The sequence below is a fragment of the Anguilla rostrata genome, chromosome 1 (assembly GCF_018555375.3).
Source record: "Anguilla rostrata isolate EN2019 chromosome 1, ASM1855537v3, whole genome shotgun sequence".
Classification (NCBI taxonomy): domain Eukaryota; kingdom Metazoa; phylum Chordata; class Actinopteri; order Anguilliformes; family Anguillidae; genus Anguilla; species Anguilla rostrata.
The window spans coordinates 67,169,096-67,193,873 of record NC_057933.1 but is presented as its reverse complement, the minus strand read 5'-3'; the positions used below and the strand labels follow the sequence as shown (position 1 = coordinate 67,193,873).

Below are 24,778 nucleotides of genomic sequence, written 5' to 3'. Positions count from 1 at the left end.
TGTAGTGAAGTCTTAAAGGTCTTAGCAAGTAACATTTGATGTTGTAGGCTAATACGATCACGTTAGTTTTTATTTGGCAGGATTGTTTTTGTCTGATTCTGATTAGGCAAATGTGATTTCAGTGCTAGTTTGTACTTGGCAGGATTGTTTGTTTGTTTGCTGAACAGGTTACTCTACAGGGTTGGAATCCTGATCTATGTGGTCACTTCTGGCACTACGATCTTTACTTAACTCCAGTATGTTTCTTTTGCACCTCTGCACCTTGGACTAATGCACTTGTTGTACATTGCTCTGGATAAGAGCGTCTGCTAAATGCCTGTAATGTAATGTAAAAAAATGTAATGTATGGCACAAAGATGTACAGTCTTTTCAATTTAAGGGTAATCAACCATAGTTTTATTAAGTACAAAACAAAACACCTTGTTGGAAAAAAAAGTCACAGGTTTACTAGAACAGTGCTGAACATAAAACAGGACCCCTACCAGTAGGAGCCTCAAGACTCATTATTTCATCCCATACAATCAGAAACCTTTGTTGCAACTTATTCCCACCGCAAAGGAAGTGAAATAAGATGAGACTACCATACCACAGCCATTTTTTTAAATGCCAGGCTTTCCCGTTGCAAACCTGCCACGTGTAACAGTGTTGTGGATCATTCCAGCAATCCATTTCACCATTAAATGTGCATAAGAAACGAAGCGAATCTGTGACAGACTGCAATGCCATGGACATTATATCAGTCTGAGGAATTTAAAGACACTTTCAGATAACAACTATTACACTTTCATATAACGTTCAGATAATGCAACTGTGCAAAGAGGGGTATTATAGAAACAGGAAGCTGCAGCATGAAGCTGCATACTACCAGGTCAGCATCCAAACAACCACTTTGATTTATTATGTGATATTTTTATTGTGATGTGTTTTGATTCAGTTCAAGTTGTGTGTAATAGTTTCAAAGTAGCTTTGGGCAAATGCCCCACCACTTTGCTCTCCTGGCCAGCTCGGGCAGTTACATGATGGGAAAACTGGCGAGGTTGGCAATGCCGCAGAAGTTGTTGCGGTTACGTGCCATCTGTATGTAGCCTTTGTTTCCCCAATCCTCACCCCAGCTGCGGGAGGGAGGGAGGGAGAGAGGGAGGGGGAGAGAGCGATTACAATATGAATTAATTGCCTGTAATGTTTCATCTACATAAGTAAATTGAGATTAGCAGATGTGAAATTGTCAGTCAATTGTACAGCCTGAGATAAAAAACATAATAATTTAGACCTTTTAAATTTAATGTACTTTACTGCCTCAGGCAATTAATGATCTCCATCATCTCAAAATGGAATGCTTTTCTTTCCATATAAAAATGTTCTTTGTGTGCAGATTATTGGATGATATTGAGAGAAAGTCCTCAGTGTGGTAGCCCACCTGTTCTTGACGATCCAGTATTTCTTGCCTTTGCCTGTGACTCCATAACCCACAGCCAGTACTGCATGGTTGATGTCATCCTTGTTGCAGTTCTGATCATAGTACACACCTGGGCAATAAACAGAAGTAAAATTGAGTGACGGCAACTTAACATAAGAATATAAGAAAAGTGATGATGAGAACAGGCCATTCAGCCCAACTTCATTCATCTTTTTTTAATATAAATGTTTAGAGAACCTGGCAATATACAAATAATCAAAAATACAAATAATCAAATAAGTAATATATCCCAGCATCCAGTTGGCCTTCTTCACAGCTATGGTACCATGTTTAGACCCTGATAGACTTCTGAAAATCAACTAATACTCCTCTCTTTCTCACATTGAGCACAAACTATTTTCACTCCTCTCATGAAATATTCCTGTCTTAAGCCCTCCGTGATCTCTTTGGCAGTACTTACACTGTATGACATGCAAGGAATGGTCGTTTGTTTATTTTGTTATGCGGTGGTTTAATATTAAAATAAAACTTAATAAGTACTCTGCTATGGAAGAAACACACGTGACTCACCTCTTTTGTAGAACTGGAAGCTGTAGAGGCTGGCATCGATTCCCACGGAAACAGGACCCACTTTAGCCACGGCCACCTGCAGAGCGTGCTCGTTTCCCTCTGGGATCACCTTGTATCCCCGGCACTCAGCTGCCTTGCCTGACTTGTTGTAGGCGCACTGCCCGTCCTAGGGAGGCATACGGTGACTGTCACACTGATGCCTCTACTCAATTAATGTTTGTATTCCACAGGTGTTGCACCTTTTCTTCAAAAACTCAGTTTGACTAGTAAGATTTAGCAATAGCTAAACTTGCTAAGCTATGACTCAATATTTAGCTTTGAATTAATTATTAATTTTTAATTATTAGTCAAAGTTAAGGACCGATGTTGATTGAAAGCCAGCTAATTAAAATGTCTCCAATGGAGCAGATAAGACCAACCTCTTATATTTTAGTCGCATCGTAGTTGCATCCTCTGTCATACAGTATCATTAAATGAAGTTGTTCATGCAATACAATCTGAATTTTATTCTGAGTGTCTGGTTTACTAAAAAGTATTCTCAATAATAAGAGAATACATTTTAAAATAATGTATGCACATACTTATTAACAGAGCTGCTTTTACACTGGAATAAATAATTTGGTGCCTGGTTTTATGAGGTTGCTTAGAGGTCGTTAACATTTGTGAAAGTCATTAAAGGAGGCCTCACCTCTCCAACATAGGGATAGCTGTCCTCAGAGTCAATGCCTTGGTTATCCTTCACATAATTGAAAGCGTTGGTCATGTAGCCTCCTCCACAACCGCTGTTTTCGGTGACACAGTCTACCAGATTCTGAGGACTTAGGGACACCAGCTGCCCTGTGGTCTTCATCAGCTGTCCCTCCAGAGCCCCTGCAGAACTGAAGGCCCAGCAGGACCCACAGGAGCCCTGGAACACAACACATATTTCAGATTTGCTTCAGAAACGCAAATTACACATCATCCTGTAGTAGGAATATCCCTTGCCACTAGAGGGAGTACACTGTTCATTTTCAAATCTTGAATCAAGCTTTCATAGCACATAGACCTGTGGTTCCAGCTGGTGGTGCTGTTCACTGCTGATACTAATTTAACATGATCCGATGTTCACTTTTTCATACAATCTCAGAAAAAAGTACCTAGAAATTCTGTACCTAGAAAGGTACAATCGCTTGTCACTCTTGCAGTACCCCTTGAAGGTACATAACTATACCTTTACCAGAAAAAAGGTACCATTCAGTACCTAGAAAGGTACAATCGCATGTCACTAGTACCTTTAGAGGCACAGTTTTGTACTTGTACAGAATTTGTACCCTTGTGTACATATAGTGGTATGATTGTAGAACCTATCTGTGTTTCACAGGTCAAGTACATAGTTCACTCTGTGCAGTTCAGATAAACTATTTATGTCAGTGGTTTACCATCAAATATTGTATTATTGAGAATCATGAACATGATTTCGTAATGTCAAAGGCTATACACATGTTCATTCAATACTTAATATACAGCTGCATATATACTGTTTTCATATCTGTATATTTTTAACATATTCTGGAAACAAAATATCCCCTATGCGAAAGGCAACTCCTTTAACAATTCCAAATCATACTGCTCATAAAGCATGAATGTTTTCACACAATCATTCCCACGATATTCCCCTCTGACCTGGTTCTTGATCGGGGTAACGTAGCCCAGCTTGCGGTAATCAACGTATTTGGGCAGCCTCCTCTTGCTCAGGTCAGGGATGAAGGTGGAGTTGGAATCCCTGAGAAGTGGGACTTCCAAACCAGTCATCTTTTCTACCAATTCCTCTGTTGTCTGAGGAGAGAGTACAGATGCATTCAGTAAAGGCACCGCATGCCTATAACATTCAATGGAAAACAACTTTGGGCCTGGATTCAATCAATATTTTTCCTCTATTTTGACTGACCAATAAATGCCAACGTTAGCTATTCTTCTTCACAATCATAGTTAATGAGGTCATGTAGATGATTTTGAATCATGTTAAACTATGTGAAGAAAAATGGCTGCATTCATCTATTTGTGAGTCAAAGTTACAGACAAATTTTAATCAAATCAAGGCCAGTACCAAGTGAAGCCTTTCAGCTAGCTTACAGGGAATCCAAACTGCAGTGTTAGTACAATGTCTCAACTCTCAGCACAACTCAAAAAGCTGATGACGACAAATTTCTAGATAAAAAAACTTCCTGACTTTCAAGCACACCCTGTATATCTGATATGTTTTTGTGATAGAATATTCTGTTTCTCATTGCTCAGCCATGCACTGATTCACGTGATGCCACAGATGGCTGGACCTCTGGAATGTTCAGTGTGCAGTGCGGAATGAGCACCATATGCATCATCCTTGAAATTTATCCCTAACAGAAGCATTGTGTTCACTGACATAAATGAATATAGATTGCACAATAAACGCAATAAAATAAAAGAAAAGGGTGCTTTTCTAGTACCTGCTTTCACAAAAGTAAGTTGTTTCTTACTTTTCCCAACTCATAAACACATAAATTTACACAATAGCTTTGCAAAAAGCTCCAACCGAATAAGCACAAGTACCCTGAGTCACTCTGAATAAATGCTAATAAAATCATCATTACTCTGAGATTTTTCCTGTCTCTTTCAGCTGAAATCATACAATCATACAAAGTTCCACCCAGAATCTGAATGCGTTATGGATCAGATGGGAAAGAGGCACTCACCATGTCTCCCAGGTGGTTCATGCCCAGCTCGTAGGAGTGCATGCCCAGCTCGTACTCGCGGTTGTGGGCATCAATCAGCAGCATATTTTTCTCCCAGACAGCCCTACGGATGGCCTCTTCACCCTGCCAGGTTTAGAGTCAAACAGCACATTAAGCTTTTTCTTTTGTATTTTCAACTTATTCTTTTTATTTCCAATGTCTGTCATAATGTGAGTAACAAAAGGAGAAGGTAACACCTGGTTTATTTCATGACATCAAGTCAAAGGCATTTTACCATTATATTGAATCATGGTCATACCCGAAAGAGATATTCTATGTTTCCACAAGAATATTATGCCATTTTATTAGTCTGTAATATTCCCTGTCTCTATTACATATGTAATTAATGGACATTAAATGTCCATGGAAGCATTCCTTCCATCTTCATATGTGCTCTCACAGTATTTACTGTACTTCTGACTCATACATGTTATCCTGAGGGAAAGGAAGTTGGTTTCTATGCGGGGATGACTGACATTTATATTCTCAGCACTTCCTACTTGTTCCTGTAATGAGTGAAGAATAATTATTTTGCCACTTCCTGCAATGAATATGGGCAAAATGGTGTCATTATAATCTATTTACATATACACTTCTCTATTATGTGCATCTGCAAATGCTACCCATAGATACATATTCCTTTGCTAGCTAAGTCAAAAAATTCATTATCTACTCAATTGATATTTAAATAGATACAAATGTTGTGATTTGAAGATAGCACCAGGGCTGACATTGACAGTGGGGATTGTACTGAGACAGAATTAAAGTGAATGAATGGAAAGAACAGGGACATAATCAGTTAGGCCTGATGGCAGTCACCCTCCATGAACTCACCAGACCATTGTACTCCTTCCAGTGGGTAGTCTTCCAGCTTTCCCACTCTGAGTCTAATGACAGACTCTCAGGGGTGTAGGCTAAGGCTGAAGCCAACAAAAGCAGCACAGTCCCACACAGCAGCATTCTGGGAGATAATACAAAATATTTAGTTGGTTCGAATCACTTCCACAGATCGAAGGATGGAGACGAACATACGTCCCTGATGAGTGTTGACATGATTACTGTGTTGCCACATTACTGCCACCCAATTCCACATTCCACCCATTCCGCTACCACCCATTAGATGGGGATGTCGTATCGGTTGCTTCTCACATTTGGTTAGTAAAATGTTCAGTGTTAAATCAACTGTTACAGAATACATTACGTTCCCTATTTGACTCTTGTACTCTGTAGGAGTTGAATTAACATTGGACATTTTACTGTGATGTGGGCAACACAGATAAACTCCTCAAATTGAGCAAGAACCAATTTAACCCATACAATGTATTTAACTGATACAACAGCCTGAGAAATGCTACTTGAAAATGTTGGCATTCTGTTAGGGGGAAATGTGCTTGATGCTTTCGTAGAAATAATGTCAAACAATGTGTTTTAAAATGTTTCTGTATATTTTCTGTCATCTGAAGTATAATAATTGCAATCCACTGTATAACACAGTGTGCCTTAGAATATTTTATGAATATCATCTATGCTAAGAAACCTCCGACCTTAAATTGTAATCTGGAATGTGTAAAATGGTGACTCTATTACCAGAATTTCATTTCATTTTTCATAGTTTCATTTCCTTATTTTGATTTAAAGTGAAACCAACCTTCTTAAAATATGCAGAGACGCTTTGCTGTGTGACTACATTCTAGCCTCTTCAGTCACAGCATTGTAAATCTGTATGCCAAATTCCTGTATGCCACATTCATACCTTGTGTTCAGACCAATTGGATTAAATAGTTTTTGCTAAATGTAACGTTACCAAGTTTTGCCTGCTGATGAGGTGTTTCTACCTGATCGAGTATTTGATGACTTTATAATGATCAGGCTAAGGACCTATCCTTTAATCTGTAAAGATTGCAAAGTTTGTCCATAGCAAAATGAAGGCACGTACGTAATTTGCGTTTGTTCACAGCTGGTCGTAGTTTGTAGCTTTGCTCCCGCTGTCATTGTTTGTAGGTGCTGAAAATACGTACTTCCCGGTGGTGGAAAGAAAACATATTCACTCTCGGTTTGGAATGCCAGTCTCGCGATTTATAGAGACGCGAGATTGTTCAAACACTTTGTCATTTGACACCGGACAGTTCAGATCCCTTTGTTTCAAAGGGCTGGGTTTAGCTCGATTATGGAATGCATATAAACAATTTTGATGTCCAACAATGCGCTTGAGTGCCATATTAAAACGAAGCAGTATGAAAATATATATATTCACAATTACTTAATGAAAATTATCTTGTAAATTATGTCGTTATACGTGCTCATTTCAGTTACTGTAACACAAAGCATGTATGCAAGCCTAAATTGTAATGCTAAAATCACGAATAATAACTATCCAAGTGAAACTGGAACAAGCATATAGCTGAACAAAGTTAAGGGCGATCAAATAAACAAAATAAATATTTATTCTACACTAATATACGTGTATATATGTGTGTATGTTTCTATCAATTATTTGAATTATTACACTAAAATGACTTTCGTAAAAGTTAGAAAGGCTTACCTCGATATTTTCAGAGGGAAGTAAAGAGTGAGACTTCTTAGTTGAGCGGCTCCTTCTTTGTAAGTGGGTCACAGTCAGACTTTATATACGCTGCAGTTTTGAGGAAGTAGCCTACTCCGAAGGGTTGGAAAATGTTTTTAGGGAAGCGGAATCCCATATGGAACCGTTTAACCTGTAAGTGCAACTAACAGCATGCAATTCATTGATGTCTAATGGTATATGTTTCTTCATGTCCCTTTTAAAAATATCTTCAATCAATTTGCTGTAAACAAAAAAAAAAACTTTTTATCATTTTCTTTATCACATTGAAAATGTACATGAACAAATACATGAAGATGTATGTAAAATGAATACATTTTATTGATAAAACTATTACCTTCAGATTGAGGGTATTATAATTAATACAATATATTTGAATTTTTAAGGACTGAAATGCACTTCTATATTGATAATTTCCACTAAATTACATGCAACTAGCCTGCATGCCATGCATGAGCGCTTGCTAGTGACATACACATGTAGGTAGGCAATTCAGAACAGGAGAAGTTGAAATCCTGCTATATTGTGAATGCTATATAAACCCAGCAGAAAGACTCGGTAGAAATATGCTTTGGCGGAAAACATGCTGTTTTAATTTCATTCTGGGTCCAATTTTGGGTGGCACAGACTAGCAATTTAAGTGTTCAGTTTACAATCGCAAACATCTCTGACTATACCACATATAATGATTTATCTGGTGAGCAATGCATTAAATAGTACATGCATTATATTTTGTACAAAGTGAGGTGGAGCGTTTAGAGTCTGTTCAGGTACACTCATAGAAAAAAGGGTTCCAAAAGGTTCCTGTGTCTCCACGCAGGGCACTCTATCTAGTTCAAGGGTTCTTTGTCGGGCAAAATGGTTCAGTCTGAGAGATTTCTCACTTATCTAAAAAGGTTTGCCCTATAAAGAGAAGCAGAAAGAACTTTTTTTTTCTGAGAGTGTAGATTTAAATAATGCAGGCAACCACAAAATGTAATGGTGTTACATTGTGATGGTGTCTGTGATTTAATAAAGTAAATCACAGACAAAGGACATCAGGTTACTTAGTCAATCATTCTCTCACCACAGTCAAGCAAGAAAACCCCCCACTCCCCATACCTACACAAATGTGCCATTGCATTAAAAATGTACACATCACATAGCCAAAACAAATCTGAAAATAACTTTAGTTTTTTGTAACAATTATGAGTTTTCATGTTTTGAAATAAAATTTCATCCATATTCGACAGCATGTAAACCCTTTGATGGGATTTTCCCAGGTATCAGGTCAACCAGTTGGGAATGCTCTTAATGCAAATAAGAGTCATGAGTCTGGGTTTGGCTCTAGCCAGCTTCCCCATCTTACTCAGCCCCCTGTGGTCTCAGGGCTATGTGTCAGGTCTCAGTGTATACATGACAAATGTCGCGTGGTGTGTGTATATATACAGGCAGCCATGACTGTCGCTGTTGCTGCTGTGATTAGCTCACCCCTCTCGGAAGCCCAGAGATAGCCACCCAGCATGACCTACCATACCTTCAGCCAGAAGAGGCCTTCAAGCAGTCTTCAATGATGATTACTCATATTGTTTTAAATAGCACAAACACATGAAAGGATTTGATGAGAAATCCCATTCATCTAGTTTTGACACACTAGGCAGACTAGGCAGGCTAATGAACAAAATGCGATGACACACCATTGAGATGTTTATTTCAATGGATTTTGATGTGTTGATAGCGTGTTGCAAATATTAATTGTCATAAGATCAATAATGATAGGCCAATGCACACGTGCCATTCTGCACATCAATGGTTTCGACAATTTTGATAATAGAATGAATATGAAGAGACCAAGTTACAACAAAGTAGATAGCTATAGTATATCAAGCATGATTCACATATAATAGATTAGTGTGCCCATTCCCTGTGGAGAATTACAATGTAAAAGCAGAAATGGTTTTGTTCAAGCATTCACATGGCCATGTATTCCTCATTTTGCCAAACTCTTTCTTTAAGCTGCATCAGAAAAATGATAATCTGATGACGGTAACACAACTTCTTACTAAAAAACCTCTGCATTAACAGTTCCATAGACATATCTCCAGCACTCTGTATTGGATAAATCTGGGCATTTGACCTGGTAATTCTGTTAGATCATGGAAACCTATAGTTATTTAAAAATATTATAAACTGAGCAGAGGATATTAAACCGGTTCATCTGTAGCCCAATAGGAATATGCTTTGTTTTGGTCAAAAAAGCAAACATCAGCACTAAACAGTCTAAAGTACAAGTTAGTTTTGAATCCCTCGCTTTCCAAAAATCCTTCCACTGCCTGTTCAAAGTTGCTACGGCCACATCTGTTTCCTGTTACTGTGCATACCTCTCACTGCAGGATAACAGAACTGGAAGCAGCAGTCTTCCCATGATTCTATACTCCAGTCATGTGATGGGTCTTGTGACAAAGTCATCTTATCTGAGATTTGGCCATGCCCAACATGAATAAAGCAGAAAACAAAAGCTATTACATCATGCCACTGTTTTACTTAAGTCTCTAAAGGACATATTGTTCTTTTTAATATCTACAGAAACCCACAAAGTAATTTTTCTTATGAAAGTAAATTATTATGCATGGAAATAACAAAAGCAATACAGTATGATAACATTTATGTAGATTCAGCTTTAGACTGCCAAAAAGATTATAGGTCCTGGAAAGCAGCAATGGCAACTAAATGTATTGTATGTTTCATACCAGCAGAGCATTCTGCATTTACTAAATGCTAACACATTCATGATTTTCAGATGAGACCTCATCATGTGCCAGCTTATCTCTGGGGTTATTCTTTGGGGATTTGTTTAATATGATCTTCAGTCATAGTAGAGGGAACTGGAAGTTGGAAAAAGAGTCTCTGGCAACTATTGGCTCACTGTCAAGCAGCAGCAGCTGTCACTGGATTGTAGTGAGGCACAATATAATCAACTTTGAAATATAAGGCAAAGTGCTGATGCATTCCTGTTTGTTTTTTTTTAAACAATCTCCTATTAACTAGTCACACCCTAAATGGTCTCTCATACATTTTTTTTTTGTCTAATGTTACAAAATGCTATTTTTGCAACTGTCATTCTTATGTCTATGAAAACAGATGCATCAGACTGTTTTAAATCACAACTTTTGTGGGTTCAAGTCTAGAGACTGAGGTGGCCATTGAGGTGGTCATTTTGGGGTTATGCTTGGGGTCACTGTCTTGCTGAAAGAACTATTTGTGGGAAAGTTTGTGCTTTATGGAAAACAGATGTCAGGTTTTTGGCTAAATGTGACGATACTCTGCTTGAACTTGAGCCGATGAGATGTTTCTGTACACTTCAGAATTCATTCCTCTCCTATCAGAAGTTACATCATCAATGAAGACAAGTGAGCCAGTACCTGTGGTAGCCATACATGCCCAAACCATAACACCCCCACCACCATGTATCACAGATAAGGTAGTGCTGTATGCTTTGGATCTTGGGCAATTCCTTTTGCCTGCCACTCTTTGCTCTTGCCTCTGTCCACAAGACCTTTATCCAGAACTCTGTTCTACTTTTTAAGGTACTTCTTAGCAAACTGTAACCAGGCCATACTGTTTTTGTTGCTAATTGGTGGTTTGCATCTTGCAGTGCAGCCTCTGTAGTTTTGTTAATTAAGTCCTTTGCAGCGTAATCACTGACACATCCATGTCTGCCCCCTGAAGAGTGTTTCTGATCTGTCGCACCGGTGTTTGTGGTTTTTCTTCATTATGGTGAGAATTCTTTGGTCATCAGCTGTAGAGGCCTACACCGGTCATCAGCCTACCAGGCCCTTTGCAATTACTGAGCCTACCAGTGCTCTCTTTCTTCGTTCCAAACAGTTGATTTTGGTAAGCCTAACGTTTTGACTATGTCGCTGACTCCATTGACTCTCATTGGCACAGCTCTGGTCCTCATGTTCAAGACTAGATACTGAAAGCTCTTCTAACCTGCTCTATGGAAGCCATTGATCACACCTGACTAATCAGAAACACCCATGAAGCCATTTGTCCCAATAAAAGAAAAGAAAAGCCATTTTTTATTTTATTTTCCCAAGTAGGGTGTATAAGCCCTTATGGTGTTTTCCATCTTGTTTTTTATTGTTCCATTATTTTGTTCTTTGTATATGTATAATATAAAAGTGAATTTTACAAATAGCACTTCTACAAAATTTGTGTTATGCAGAACCTTCTGACAATTATCAGTATCAAGTGATTTACAGTTGATTTTATCAAGGGAAATCCATATCTCTCAATACACTACTTGTTTTTTAGATGCAGATCTTGCTGGCCCAAATATGCATCTGAACAGAGCGAATGGGGCATCTAGGTTTTCATATCTATGGTGTTCATGACCATAAACATCAACTTTGGACTCATCTAACATAACACCTGTTTCAGAGTTTTTAAAATATTCAGCAAGGAGGAATGGTCAAAGGCAGGTATGGCTGTCACATTTTCATCTGACCAAACACTGAACAACTATTCAAAAGTAGTACGATGTGTTCTTTTCAACAGTCAAACCAAATCAGTACTGTTCTTTTTACCAGATTTTTTCACATATGGTATAGTGTTATAGTTTGTGTGGACTTTGATTCTGCGCTGATATCATCAAACATTTAATATTTTTGTTTATGATTACAGACTGTAGTTTGGAAATAAGTCAAATCCGTAGGATACATTGGTTATATTTTATATTGCAGTGGTAATTAATGTTGGAACCAACAAGAAAAGGGGTGGGGGAGATGAAATCATTGCGTAATGTTGAGAACACGAACAGTGTAATATTTCTTTAAAAACCATTGAAAAAACATACAAATGGCATTCTGACTTGCCACCTAGACAAAGAAGCTGAAAGCCAGACTATCCAGGTGAAAACTGGATGTGTGGCAGTCCTATTTGCGAGAGTAACTGCTGATCCAAGACCAGTCAGGTTCTGTTGGCAAACAATTGGCCAGCCAGGATTATACTGAAAGCTTACACTATATGATTGCGCTTACTTCCCACAGATGTTTGTTGTGTGACAAAGACAGACTGTCAGGGAATTGAGCTGGATTGAGTGAAATTAGCTGGGGTAACATATCTTTGCCTGTTAAATGTTACAGTAGCATTTTGTAAAAGTTTCAGAGAAAATTAGGCTAACATTTTTGTCCTGACACCAACGAGAACTAGACATTTAGTTCCTAACAAAGAAAGAGGTGAACCTTTCTGAGAAGACACACTTAGCTCGCACTCCCTTTCTTCATTTTCGTCATCTTTCCTCCGGAGCTTAGATTTAATTAAATTCCCACAAGATTTGTCAAGACTGCTACTGTCCTCCAAAAACACTAATGGACACCACAGTTTCAGTGCAATGAACTGCACACACATATACACGCACATGGTCTCTCTCTTACACAAACACACACAAATCCAACACAATCATGCACACACACACACACACACACACATCCTGTGATATGTTTTCATTGAGAGCGGGAAAGGACCTAATAATGCTGTTCTTGCCTCCTGATACTGAGTAGAATTCTTTTTTTAAATGGAAAATACTACTTAAAATTTAAAACTGGTTTCAAATGAGCGCTTCTGAAATGAGAGATAGTTAAACTGAATACATTTAAAGGGCACCGAGAATGGTTCACCATGAATCACCTATAAAAGACTGCACAACCACTGAACAATATCATACAATATAGACCTAATTATAGCACAGCTACAGAAACCCTGAAATGCCACATTAATCAACCCTATTTACACAGCTGTTGCAATCACAGCATCAACTGAACATGGACACACAGGCAACAGAGCAAGCTGGTGCAAATAATTCACTGTTCAATAATTATTTTACACTCACACGCTACACAAACTTTTTCATGAGTACTTTGAAAGGCATAAAAAGAGAAAATAGCTGGGTGTTATTGTGGTGTGGGGATGGCTGGTTTAAGCAGCCACACCTGCCCTGGGTCAAGCTAATTAGACCTGGCTAGTTAGATAATTGGTTATGAATTAGATAATTGGCCAGGCTAATTGGACCTGGGAACAGGGGTGGCTGCACCTGTGCGTAGTGAGGTAATCAGTGCGCACAGGTTAAATCTGCCATCCCCACCCACACAAGGGAAGCCTCTGTCATGACAGTTTTACATCTGCTCCTTGGCGGTAACATCTTGCCAACCTTGTAAATAAATGTGGACTATTTGAACATCATCTCCCTGTGTCTCTGTGCTGGAGGGCCCCTAGGAAAGCCACTTCGGTGGCCTGTGGCAGGCTTGTTTGCCACAGTTATTTTACTAATTCATCCTGATATTTATATTGAAATTCAAAGGCAAGAAAGTGCATTCGACATCTTCACTTAATTTTGTATTCAAGAGGGTTTTACCTAAATCGCCAGAATTGTCTGACCCATCAATATCTACCCATAAAGCCTTTGGAAATGTTCCATAATTGTAACGTAGCTATCGTACAGACTGGATCCAGTCCCTGTGTTTATTGAATAATTACTCGCATCCTGCAGGATGTTAAGAGGTACGGAAATGTTCACTGCCATTTTCTTACCACCATTATTCCACAAAACGGACGTCAGAAGTTGAGTTATTCACCATTATTTGACTTCATGCAGTCCACTGTGCTTCCACTTTCAGCCTTTTCAATGCCCTCTGCATTTATGCCAACAGCATCCAGGAGATGTTGTGTCTTATAATGAATAATAAAAATAACAATACATAGCCAAAGTAATCAGAAGATATTGTGAACTTCCAGAAAAGGCGACCATGAAAAAGTTGACCTAAATTAAATTCAATGACATAATTAATGTGTTAGTCCCTAGCGGAGGTAGACTAATGATGTTAATGAGATATCAAGCTGAGTAAAAAAAAAAAAAAAAGAGATTCGGGGTCGTCAACCATTTTAAAGACAAATCACACACCTACAGTTGCCTACAGCATATGCACGGTACTGTGCCAAGAACTGCTGCAGACAGAAAGTATGGGAAATGTCGAGATACAGATGTGATATTTGACACTAGGACCATCAAGAAATTTACGGAAACCTTTCCATATTAAGTCTAAAGCGGTGTGTCCCGCAGGTGAGTTACCTCTCAACTTCTCAACCTCCCACCATATTTCTATAACCATCATAAGTTAGCATGTTGTATGGACGGTATTTGTGCAGGACATTCGTAGTTTGCATTTGCATGGGCTGCTTTATTATTTGTAAGATATATAATAATTTTCCATTTTTAGGAGATTTTAATTGTGAGATAATTAAGCCACATATTTTGTTGTGCATCATAATATATCACAGCAGCATCTAGCAGAGTTAAATCCTTCAAGATTACCAATACCCTCATGAGGTCAAGTGGAAAGTAATGCCATTAAAGAATCGCAATCTACATATGGCCATGGGCATTCTGAACCATCTGTGCTGCAGTACTGACCCTCACTCATTAGGACTTGTGATTAGATGAAATACACCAGAATTAACATCCAACAATTGTACAATACATAGAACTCGGGATTTATACAGACACGTTGTACTTCTTATTTTAGGGTTTCGACTGCACGTTCACAAGCACATGAACACTTGATTTTATTACAGATGATTCCCAATGCTAAGCACTTCTGAAATATTTAACAATTTAGTGTTTAAAATGAATGTATTTCATAATAACTACTAAGACCTATCAAAATGTCAAACCATTATTTTTATTTTTGAGGCAATAATACCCACATATTAATCACATATATATCCTATCTGGATATGTTATTAGAATTACAAATAAATAAATCAATTAATTAATATTAATTGATGTCCGTGTTCTTTGGGCTCGTCCCAGCTGTTATTTTATTCTATAACTGGTAACAGAAGAGCAAATTATAATAAGTACAATGAACTACTGTAAATTTAATTGATTAAAACTACTCCGCTAACCCACATACATGCTCCATTTATTTTCAAGATATGTAACCCTATCCTGTTCACTCTGCAGTGGCACCTGCCAGCTGATTTCCCTCTGAGTGGAATACTGTTAAGGAGATGAACTAGCTCCCTTTGTTAGCAAAAGATTACACAACACTGGATCCATTGTACAGCTTGGTAACATTTCTATTTGCAAGCTGGAGGATATTTCTCAAGATCAGCAGCATGTGTCTGGTTACCTCATCAGAATAATCAAATGTCCACAACAGCTGTTCTGCTACGGCAAGGGCATGCTCGACTAAATGCTGCTTTAAATATTTGATGGAGATTACTCCTACTGAGGGATCTGGTGGAGTGACTTCAGACAGACGTTGACCTGAGTCACCCTTGCGTGAGTTTCATATATCATAAGCATTGTTTTTTGTGGAGAATTTTGTCTGACAATTTTGCCATTACATATTCAGCTTTTCCAAAGATTAACACATCCAATAAAAAATGCAATTAGGTAATTACAGGCTCATGACAGATAATATGCTCAAACCCTTCCACACAGCATGATCTGTGATTAGCTCACATTAGTAATTCAGTTCCACTCAATCAGAAGAAAGTCTTTTAGAGATGTGTTGGATTAAATGCCATCACAAAGTGAAGTGTGACGAAGAGGATTCTTATTGACAAGGGGGAGAAGAGTCTGACTTCATTAGAGTAGCACTGTACACACAGACAGTGTTCATCTGGTGTATATAATTTTATGTTCAAGCAGAGACAAAGAATCCATCAAGAGGTGAAGAATTCAGCAAGACTACCATACCCCCTGTGTTTGCTTGTAATTCACAAGCTTAAATCAGTATGCGGTCCATAGAATAGTCAATTTAAGTACTCTACCCTTTCGTGAAGCAGTTGGACAGGTCTTAAACAGCGTATCACATTAAAAAGACCTAGAATCTATTTCAGCCTTTCCATCTGCCACTCTGTTGAGGCAGGGGCAAGTACATGTGACATTTATGCACATGCCTCTGTACTGTATTTGCTGCCTCGCTTCCAGTTGCATAACTTTAGACAAACATGCTTCATGCCTCCAGTTACCCTTGAAATCCTTCTTTCTTTACTTTGGAACCATGCGTTCATTCCTGACCCTTTCTCTGACCGTGATTGGATGTCATCGACAAGCACATGGTTTTCTGGGATGCTTTATGTGTTCGTAATCCTTATAGGCACGGCCAGGATTTGGTTGAAGTGAACACTTATTAAAATTTGTCCTGGCCATTGGGCCTGCCCTCTCATCTGTCTATACAGAACACCACTATACAATACAAAATCAGGCTCAATGTCACTCCGGCGACCCCTGTTTTATTGTTGGGTTCACATTAGAGTGAACAGAAAAAATTAATCCTCTGTTCACCACGGTTTATTCTGTACCGCAAGGCCGCGTACTGCTGGATCCATGAATACTTCATTATTTAAGAGAAAATAAACGGTTTTTTGCCCCCTTGTACTGGATTGATCAGTCTGGAAAGGATATTATTTTCAGATAAAAGACACATTCCAGTGTAGAAAGCAGTATGCTGCACTTCCAAAATTCCCCTGTGAGGTATTTTGCTGAGCTCAGTGGATGCCTGCATATTTGATGAATGTTGTTATCCGTCCAACTCCCAAAGATTGTGATGAAACTGCTCATTTACTAAGAGGATGACAAGGCATCCAGTTGTGCCCATTTTGGGGCCTTTAATGCCAATGCTAATTTCATTCAGAACATTTATATATTATATTTGTTAAATATTTAAATTATGTGTGTGCGCTTACCAGCTCAGATTATTAACCTGCCTGGGAAGTTCATTAATGAAGGAAATCCCCATTTCCTGTTAAGTGAGACAGAGGAAGAGATGGGTGAGCATGTATCTTTAAAAACACAATTAGTGGAATTAGTGTAGTGACTTAAGTATGTGTTAATCACTGGTTATAAAGGCACTTTCTTTGCATCTGTACAGAAAAGTGGAAATTGTATGTGTAGATGTGTATCTGTAAACAATTTTTAGCCAAAGAAGATTTTATTTGCATGCAGACCAGCAAGATTTCCTACTATTAAAATATGTGCTAATGGAGCTCAAATGTACAATATAAATTTGAAGTGAAGTGGAGTTTTTCTTTTCTTTCTTTTGCTCGAAGGTGCAGTATCAGTCACAGCCACTAGAAAGGTAATCATTTCTGCAAATGCTGAAAATGTTTCCATACCTGGATTCTACCATACATTTCCCTCCAAACTAAAAGAATTCAGTTAATGTCAAGATAACTAATTTACCAACATTAAGGTATTATATTACCATTAAATGAGTGTTCATTTATTTCTTTGTGAATCAAAGCTCATTGCACATGAGAATAAGACACATATTGCACCATACAAATAAATAATCTTGTCTCTAGCTGATCAGTTACTCATTAAGAAGATCTGGGGATTAAGTGGGCTGTGTTAACAGAATGCTGGGGAAATGCAGGCAAAGTGCCCTTCTGCACCTACACTCACATACACACACACACACACACACACACGTGCACTTAAAGGCATTCACCCACATACACACTGTTGTCAGTCATTTTATATACTGACATGACTACATATTCAGATGCTCTCTGTCTACCTATTCCTTTCCTATCTTTAACATATACTTTCACAAATCAGCAGTGTTTTACAAGCTTTAACCATTGCAATATAGTATTTTCTTTTTTTGGGGGAGGGGTGGATGTATGTAGCTTCTGTGCTTTGGCTAGTGATCAGCATTTTCTGTTTTTAAACTTCATTTCTGTGGGGGACCAAAAGGAAAAACCACCCACACATGCCCAAAATACCAACAGCCCTCCTCCTCCAACCACGCACCCTGTTCAGCTGTTCTATTTTAAATCCCTTTAATACCAGATTGAGGTGCAGCCTTACGTTTTTGAAGGGAAAGTACTGGAGTCAGGTGCCAGAAGTCGTAAACGCACACGCACAAGCTCCCTGCTCCCCAGTGTTGATTCATTTCAAAAATCCTAATTGGGGATTTAAGCTGGGCTCTTGGTCTTTCTCACTCCTAAACTAAGAATAGCACAATGATGAGCATCAGAGCCTGCAGCTTAGCTGGCACATTGTGTTCTGACTTTTCTTTGGTAAAAGAGGAACGATAGTGGACATGCAATTGCATATAGGAATCTGTTTATGTACTACATTGCTTGAAACACTCTATAAGACGCATTGGCTGAAGTATATATAATTTAAAATATATATATATTTCTCCTGATCAGGTAAAAGAATATTGTGAGCTATGAATATTCTGCCTTTATGGCTTAACCGGTGCTTTAAGCCCCATGGGAAGAATTTTGTGCATTTTTATTCTGTTATGCAAGTCCAGTCTAGGACATTATACATTCACTTAGCACACACTCTTATGCAGAGCATCTAACAAAAGAGAGACATCTGAATTACTTTTAGAAATACAAAAGTGCAATAAGCAGTCACCAAAGGCTACCAATAACACTTAGATCAAGACATAAGTCTTGTATGTTGATATGGTGATATATGTTTACACTGCTGTCTGCTTGAATTGAATTGCCCATGTGGACATTACATCAGATTGGCTCAGGTGCTGCAGGTTTTTTGTAATATGAGGCTTTAGACCTGGAATTCTGATTAATTTAACTTTAGCTATTTACCCATAAAGCTTTTCTGCTTAAATCCAACTAATTATTTCACATTTGAATTATGATACATTAAATATATTGTAATAATGATGTATCATGCCATGAATGAATAAATGAACGAACGAGTGCTTAGAGTTCTTGCTTGTTTCCCAGGCCTTTAGGACACCCTTGTAATTTCTATACTACAGTAGAAAAACATTGGTATATATTTTATCATCCCCTTCAGGCATACATGTATTCAAGTACCAAGTTGGTTTAAATTCTAAGCGGAATGAGAACTGGCACAATAATATTGGCAGCATTTATCTTAGTATTTATTTATGTTTGTATTTATTTGATCGTTTACGTGCCACGGCGTTGGTATTATCTGGGTCCATAGTGTTTGTAAAACAATACTCCGCAAGGAATTCTATCCGTGCCCACAGAGAGCTGGAAAGACCTACTAACAACGGTGATCTCGTGCACCTGCCGGTCTCCGTCTTTCACAAGTCACCACCATGGAATCAACACTTCACATTTTTATCGCACTCTACACGGGTGCATACAAAGTAAATATTGTAGTGGCAGCACCAGTTCCAAACTCTGCAAAGCCAACAGAGGATTATGAGCCGGCGATTCCGACGCTCTATAAAACCATCGAGTAATACTGTACAAGTGGACAGCTCTCCCACATTGGAATATTGCTCTTTATGCAGAGGATACACTTCACCGATTGTTGGCCTTGAAGAGGATATTCAACTGACGCAAAGGTTAGATTACACTAGAATTGTTATGGGCAACTCTCATGACTTAAAACTAATAAAGGTTTGATCCGAGGCAGCACTAAACACTATAAACGGGTTCATTTTAATGTTTATTAATATGTCTTCAGTAGTAGGCTAGTGCAAGTGTGTATACGAAAATGAAAATTAATCAGATGTTTTTGTTGTGACACTTTATGCAAAAGGAAACATTAAAAACATCAGTAGCATGCTCCTGTCTTACCGATTCATGTAACCAGAATTTGTGTTTCTTTTTAAAAAGATGTCATGTTAGACAACATTTTCAGCTGTTGTGTGAAAAATAGGTACAGTGAATTCGTGTCAAAAAACGGGGAAAACAAAACCGTTCTGTCTACATGTGTTGTGTCAAACTAGTTTTAACGAGGTGTCGGCAATATAACCACAAGTCCGTCTGTCTTTAGGCGTCAGGAAAGTAACTTGCTCCTTCCACTGGCCTAAACTTTGATGACCATACTGTCTGATCGAGGACGATGTGAGAGCCGTGGTGGCAGTGTTTAACAAGCCTGATGATTTTATTTTTTGACTACTAATGGTGTGGATATCACAAGGCATGCACTCAGACTAACAAGGTCCGACAGACATGACAATGAAAGGCTGGTTTGTGTGTTCAAGTGCTTGCAAATTCGATGTACCACATGTGGCATAACGGTACTTAGAATGGACGGAATATCTAGTTGAATATCTGTTGAATAGTAGGCTATACTATAATCACTTCCAATGTTGATTGGTGGATGTGAAGTAGATTATTTACAATTTTCTTTAAAATGCTGCAGACTCCCTGGCTTAATAAACTTGCAATGTCTAACAGTAGGCCCAGCCTGTCTGTACCCAAACAATTTACTGGTGTAGCCATTTGGCAGCTGATAAGGGATCATTTAATTAACCCAGATGGCATGTGCTCCTCAGAACAGGTCACTTTGTAACTACTCATTACAGCTATTGTAACTGCTAATTATAGCTATTGCTTGTAATGCATTTTAATCATTTTTATTGGGAGCATTGGGACTATGGCTTGTTTATTTTGAATTCACTTTCCCAATAGAACACAATATTTAATATCTATATATCTGATTGAACACAGAATTCCTAAAAAACAAACAAACAAACAAAAATTCTTGGAGTGAATATAATTAATATTTACTCCATGTGGTTCTAAAAATAATATTTTATTACTGGTTGGTAAAAAGACATATATACCTTTAATTGTGAATAGTTAATGGGGAAATAAATGGTAAATACTTAAGATTTGGTTATGCTCTGTTATAGTCTTTTTGTTTGTTAAAACCTAAGCATAATATTGTTTTTCTGATGACTGTCCAGGTTCCAGATACTAATCTTTCATTGTGATGCTTTCACAGGTTTCCTTGAAGAATATTGTTTCTGTGAAAGCATGGACCCAGATAAAACTGAACTGCAGCCATTTCTCCACCTGAGTTAACCTGGTTATGAGAACGTGTATTCCCATAGCAAATTGGTGAGTCATTAAAAAAATTCACAGCCATGATAATGCATGCATGGTATGTATCCGCTCAAGGGAAAGCACTTTACTGTTTACATTTTGCATACTTGATATGAAGGACATTGTGTTTGTGAATTGCTTTCAAATAAATGCATAATATTAAATAAACCAACCAAGGCCATTATATCGACATAGCCATATATTTATTAAATATTTATGCTCCCCTGGCTCTGGCTGATCAAATTTCAGGTAATATGGTGCTGACATTTCAGCTATTTTTACACACTAGAAGGAGTGCAATGATGAAAATTGTGTAATGACCGCCTCACAGCTTGTGATCTTCTTGTTGCCCCACTCTGCAGGCAGGAGGCAACATGTTTCTGGAGGCTGTCCAGTGGGGGGCGTGGAGCATCCTGATTCTGTGGGTGGCAGGGGCATCTACAGCTCCCGAGCTCTCAAGGCCCTGCCCTCAGCAGTGCGAGTGCCACCAGGGGACAAAGGAGGTGAACTGTTCCAGGAGGCAGCTGACTTCTGTGCCCGAGAGTGTCTCGAGTGACTCCCGGCGCCTGGATTTAGCTCACAACCATCTGAAGACACTCAGCCGTAGGCAGTTCTCGGGCCTGGCTCAGCTACAGGAGCTGGACCTGAGCAACAACATCATCTCCATGATTGAGGTTGAGGCGTTCCAGGGTCTGCAAAGCCTTCAGATCCTTCGGATCAAGAGCAACCGTTTGAAGATCATTCCCGTGGGTGTTTTCTCAGGACTGTCAAGCCTACGTACCCTGGACATCAGCAAGAATGAAATCCTGGTTTTCCTGGACTACACCTTCCGTGAGCTGATCAGTCTGCAGCAGCTGGAGGCTGGGGAAAATGACCTGGTTTTCATTTCACAACGGGCATTCATGGGTCTCCAAAACCTGCAGGTGCTCAACCTGGACAGCTGCAACCTGACCTCCATTCCCATTGAGGCCCTGTCTCAGCTCCAGAATCTCACAAGAATGCACCTGCGCCGGGTAAGCATTAGCATTCTGCCAAGCGCCTCCTTCCACCGGTTGAGCCACTTGCGCGATCTAAGAATCTCACAGTGGGCTTCTCTAGACACTCTGACCAGCAAAAGTCTCACTGGACTTAACCTCACCTCCCTATCTATAAATAAATGCAACCTCAGTACTGTCCCCTATGCCTCTATCCAGCATCTAGTCTTCCTCCGCTATTTGGATCTTTCGTACAATCCCATCACTGTGGTGCGTGGGAACTTGCTTGCTGACCTGATCCATCTCCAGGAGTTCCACTTGGCGGGGGGCCGCCTGGTCAGGATCGAGCCGGAGGCCTTCAAGGGACTTGCTTACTTGCGCCTGCTCAACGTTTCCTCAAACCAGCTGCCAACACTGGAGGAGGGAGCCCTTCACTCTGTAGGGAATCTGGAGACCCTGCGGCTCGATAACAATCCTCTGTCCTGTGACTGCCGATTGCTTTGGGTGGTACAGCGTCGTCTGCAGCTGGACTTTGATGGGTACCAGCCCTACTGCTCAGCCCCAGCTGTTGTGCGGGGTCGTGCATTCTGGGACTTTACAGAGGTTGAGTTGCCAGGTCTGTTCACCTGTCGACAGGCCCAGATCCTGGACCGCAAACCCCAGGATGTTAGGGTGGAAGAGGGCAGCAGAGCACTCTTTCATTGTATGGCGAATGGGGACCCCCCTCCCTCCATCACCTGGATGACCTCCCAGCATGTTGTCCTTTTAAACACTGGCAGGATCAGAGTTTCAACCAACGGGACACTGGAGATACGGTATGCTCAAGTTCAGGACAGTGGCTCTTATCTGTGTACAGCAAGTAACATTGCTGGGAATGACAGTTTTTCTGTCAGCCTGCAAGTGTCAGCTGTCCCCAACTCCCGGAACCGCACTGCACCCTACTTTTCTGAAGTGGTATGGACAGTACCCTCCACTCCCACTGCCACCAACTCCTCTGCCCCAGCCCCTGACCCCTTCCCATTTGATGCCAAGACTCTCATTATTGCCATGACCATGGGCTTCCTGTCCTTCCTCAGCTCAGTAATCATCTGCTTTGTTTTCATGTTCGTCTGGAGTCAGAGCCAGGGACAGATCAAGCACACTGCCACCATCAATTTTGTTCCCCGTGCCTCGAAGAGTGGCGGCGGTGGGGATGGTAATGACTCAGGCAGGTTCACCATGAAGCTGATTTAAATATGGCCCAGAGTGGGCCCTTCTCAACATACAAAGTGAATTTAAGATGCAAGGTGCTGTGAATTTGTCAGGGGTGGACACCACAGCTACCACTGATGTTAACGAGGAACAATGCAGTAGATGAAGTGGCTTGGGTTTCTCAGACATGGATGAGAAGCAGGGTTTCAATGCAATCAGAGTATTGTTATCTCCACATCATACATCCATGCTTAGCCTTTCTGTAATGAGACATGCACATCATGCTTGATTATATGACATAAGATTATAACATTTTATAGGGGCAGTTTGCCCAAAAATGAAATTAAGGGGGGAAGTGTAACAAGTAAATAGTATGTGTATAACACTATGAGGAGTGCTAGAAGTTAAATGAACAGCTAAACAATGCAAATCACTGTCAAACATGACTATACTACAGTATGTTAATTATCTTTTCACCTTAATGCAAAACAAAATGGAAGTCCTGACAAAGACCGCTATTTTAAATGTATTGACTCAATTCTGGAAACAATAAATGGTCCTTCCAATATTTATTATTTCTGCCTGTGAGTTACAAACTTTATAGCCCAGTTCATTGAATCAGCTCAGATTTCATTTTTGTGGTAGGCATGTTCTGTAATAGGATCAATAAGTAATTATAATTATCGATTGTTAAAAATAGGAATAAATTTGATCAGATTTTAATGTTTCCCCTCGCTTGGTACAATATGTATTGACATGACTATCAATATATGTATATTATTTATCTTTTTGTTAAGGTAATTCCATTTTGAAATTCAGTGTATATGAGCAAAATACAGTTTAATACAAAAGCTGCTTTTAGGACTGATTAATCTATGTATTAATTCAAGAAATAAATTCAAGAAATAGTGCGTGGAATGCATGTATTTATGGTTATAAGCAGTGCATTTAAGGCATATTACAATCAGCATACAAAGCATCAATAATATGGGTAGTATCCATTCAAAAATGGTAGACTGTGGCCATAAAGGGATGCACATTGTCAGCAACAATGTTTACTGTTGGTATGTTATAGCATTCAAATGATGCTCGGTTGATATTGAGGGGCCTAATGTGTGCCAAGAAAACATTCCCCACACAAGTACACTATAACCACCGCAAGCATTTACCATTGACACAAGGCAGGAAGGATCCATGGATTCACGCTGTTTACACCAAATTCTGACTCTACCGTCTGCATGTAGCAGGAAAAATCAACATTCGTCAGACCAGATGTCGTTTTTCCAGTGTTCAATCGTCCAGTTTTGGTGATCATGTGCCCACTGTAGCCTCATCTTCATGTTCTTAGCTGACAGGAGTAGAACCCAGCATGGTTTTCTGTTGCTGTAGTCAATCTGTTTCAAGGTTTGATGTGTTGTGTGTTGAGAGATGCCCTTCTGCTGTAAACAGC

General features: G+C 39.3%; 2 protein-coding genes across 6 annotated transcripts in view; one reads left to right on the top strand and one right to left on the bottom strand.

Moving 5' to 3' along the window:
- The window catches only part of LOC135263657 (cathepsin K-like), a 12,464-nt gene extending 5,026 nt beyond the window's left edge, over positions 1-7,438 (bottom strand). The window contains exons 1-8 of one of the 2 annotated variants that reach the window (XM_064351959.1): positions 7,280-7,438; positions 5,572-5,698; positions 4,699-4,821; positions 3,650-3,802; positions 2,676-2,894; positions 1,988-2,153; positions 1,418-1,526; positions 374-1,112 (exon numbers count right to left, since the gene is read on the bottom strand). In XM_064351959.1, coding sequence (XP_064208029.1) covers positions 1,013-1,112; positions 1,418-1,526; positions 1,988-2,153; positions 2,676-2,894; positions 3,650-3,802; positions 4,699-4,821; positions 5,572-5,697 — 996 coding nt within the window. In that variant the 5' untranslated portion in view covers position 5,698; positions 7,280-7,438 and the 3' untranslated portion in view covers positions 374-1,012. Of the gene's footprint in view, positions 1-373; positions 1,113-1,417; positions 1,527-1,987; positions 2,154-2,675; positions 2,895-3,649; positions 3,803-4,698; positions 4,822-5,571; positions 5,699-7,279 lie in introns of those variants that run through there. The other variant, XM_064351951.1, reaches the window with a different exon arrangement.
- lingo4b (leucine rich repeat and Ig domain containing 4b) overlaps positions 1-24,778 on the top strand; it is a 27,323-nt gene extending 2,545 nt beyond the window's left edge. The window contains exons 1-4 of one of the 4 annotated variants that reach the window (XM_064351883.1): positions 14,218-14,417; positions 17,417-17,445; positions 21,063-21,178; positions 21,526-24,778. In XM_064351883.1, the coding sequence (XP_064207953.1) occupies positions 21,538-23,370 (1,833 nt within the window). In that variant the 5' untranslated portion in view covers positions 14,218-14,417; positions 17,417-17,445; positions 21,063-21,178; positions 21,526-21,537 and the 3' untranslated portion in view covers positions 23,371-24,778. Of the gene's footprint in view, positions 1-14,217; positions 14,418-17,416; positions 17,446-19,400; positions 19,672-21,062; positions 21,179-21,525 lie in introns of those variants that run through there. The other 3 variants (XM_064351893.1, XM_064351901.1, XM_064351909.1) reach the window with 3 other exon arrangements.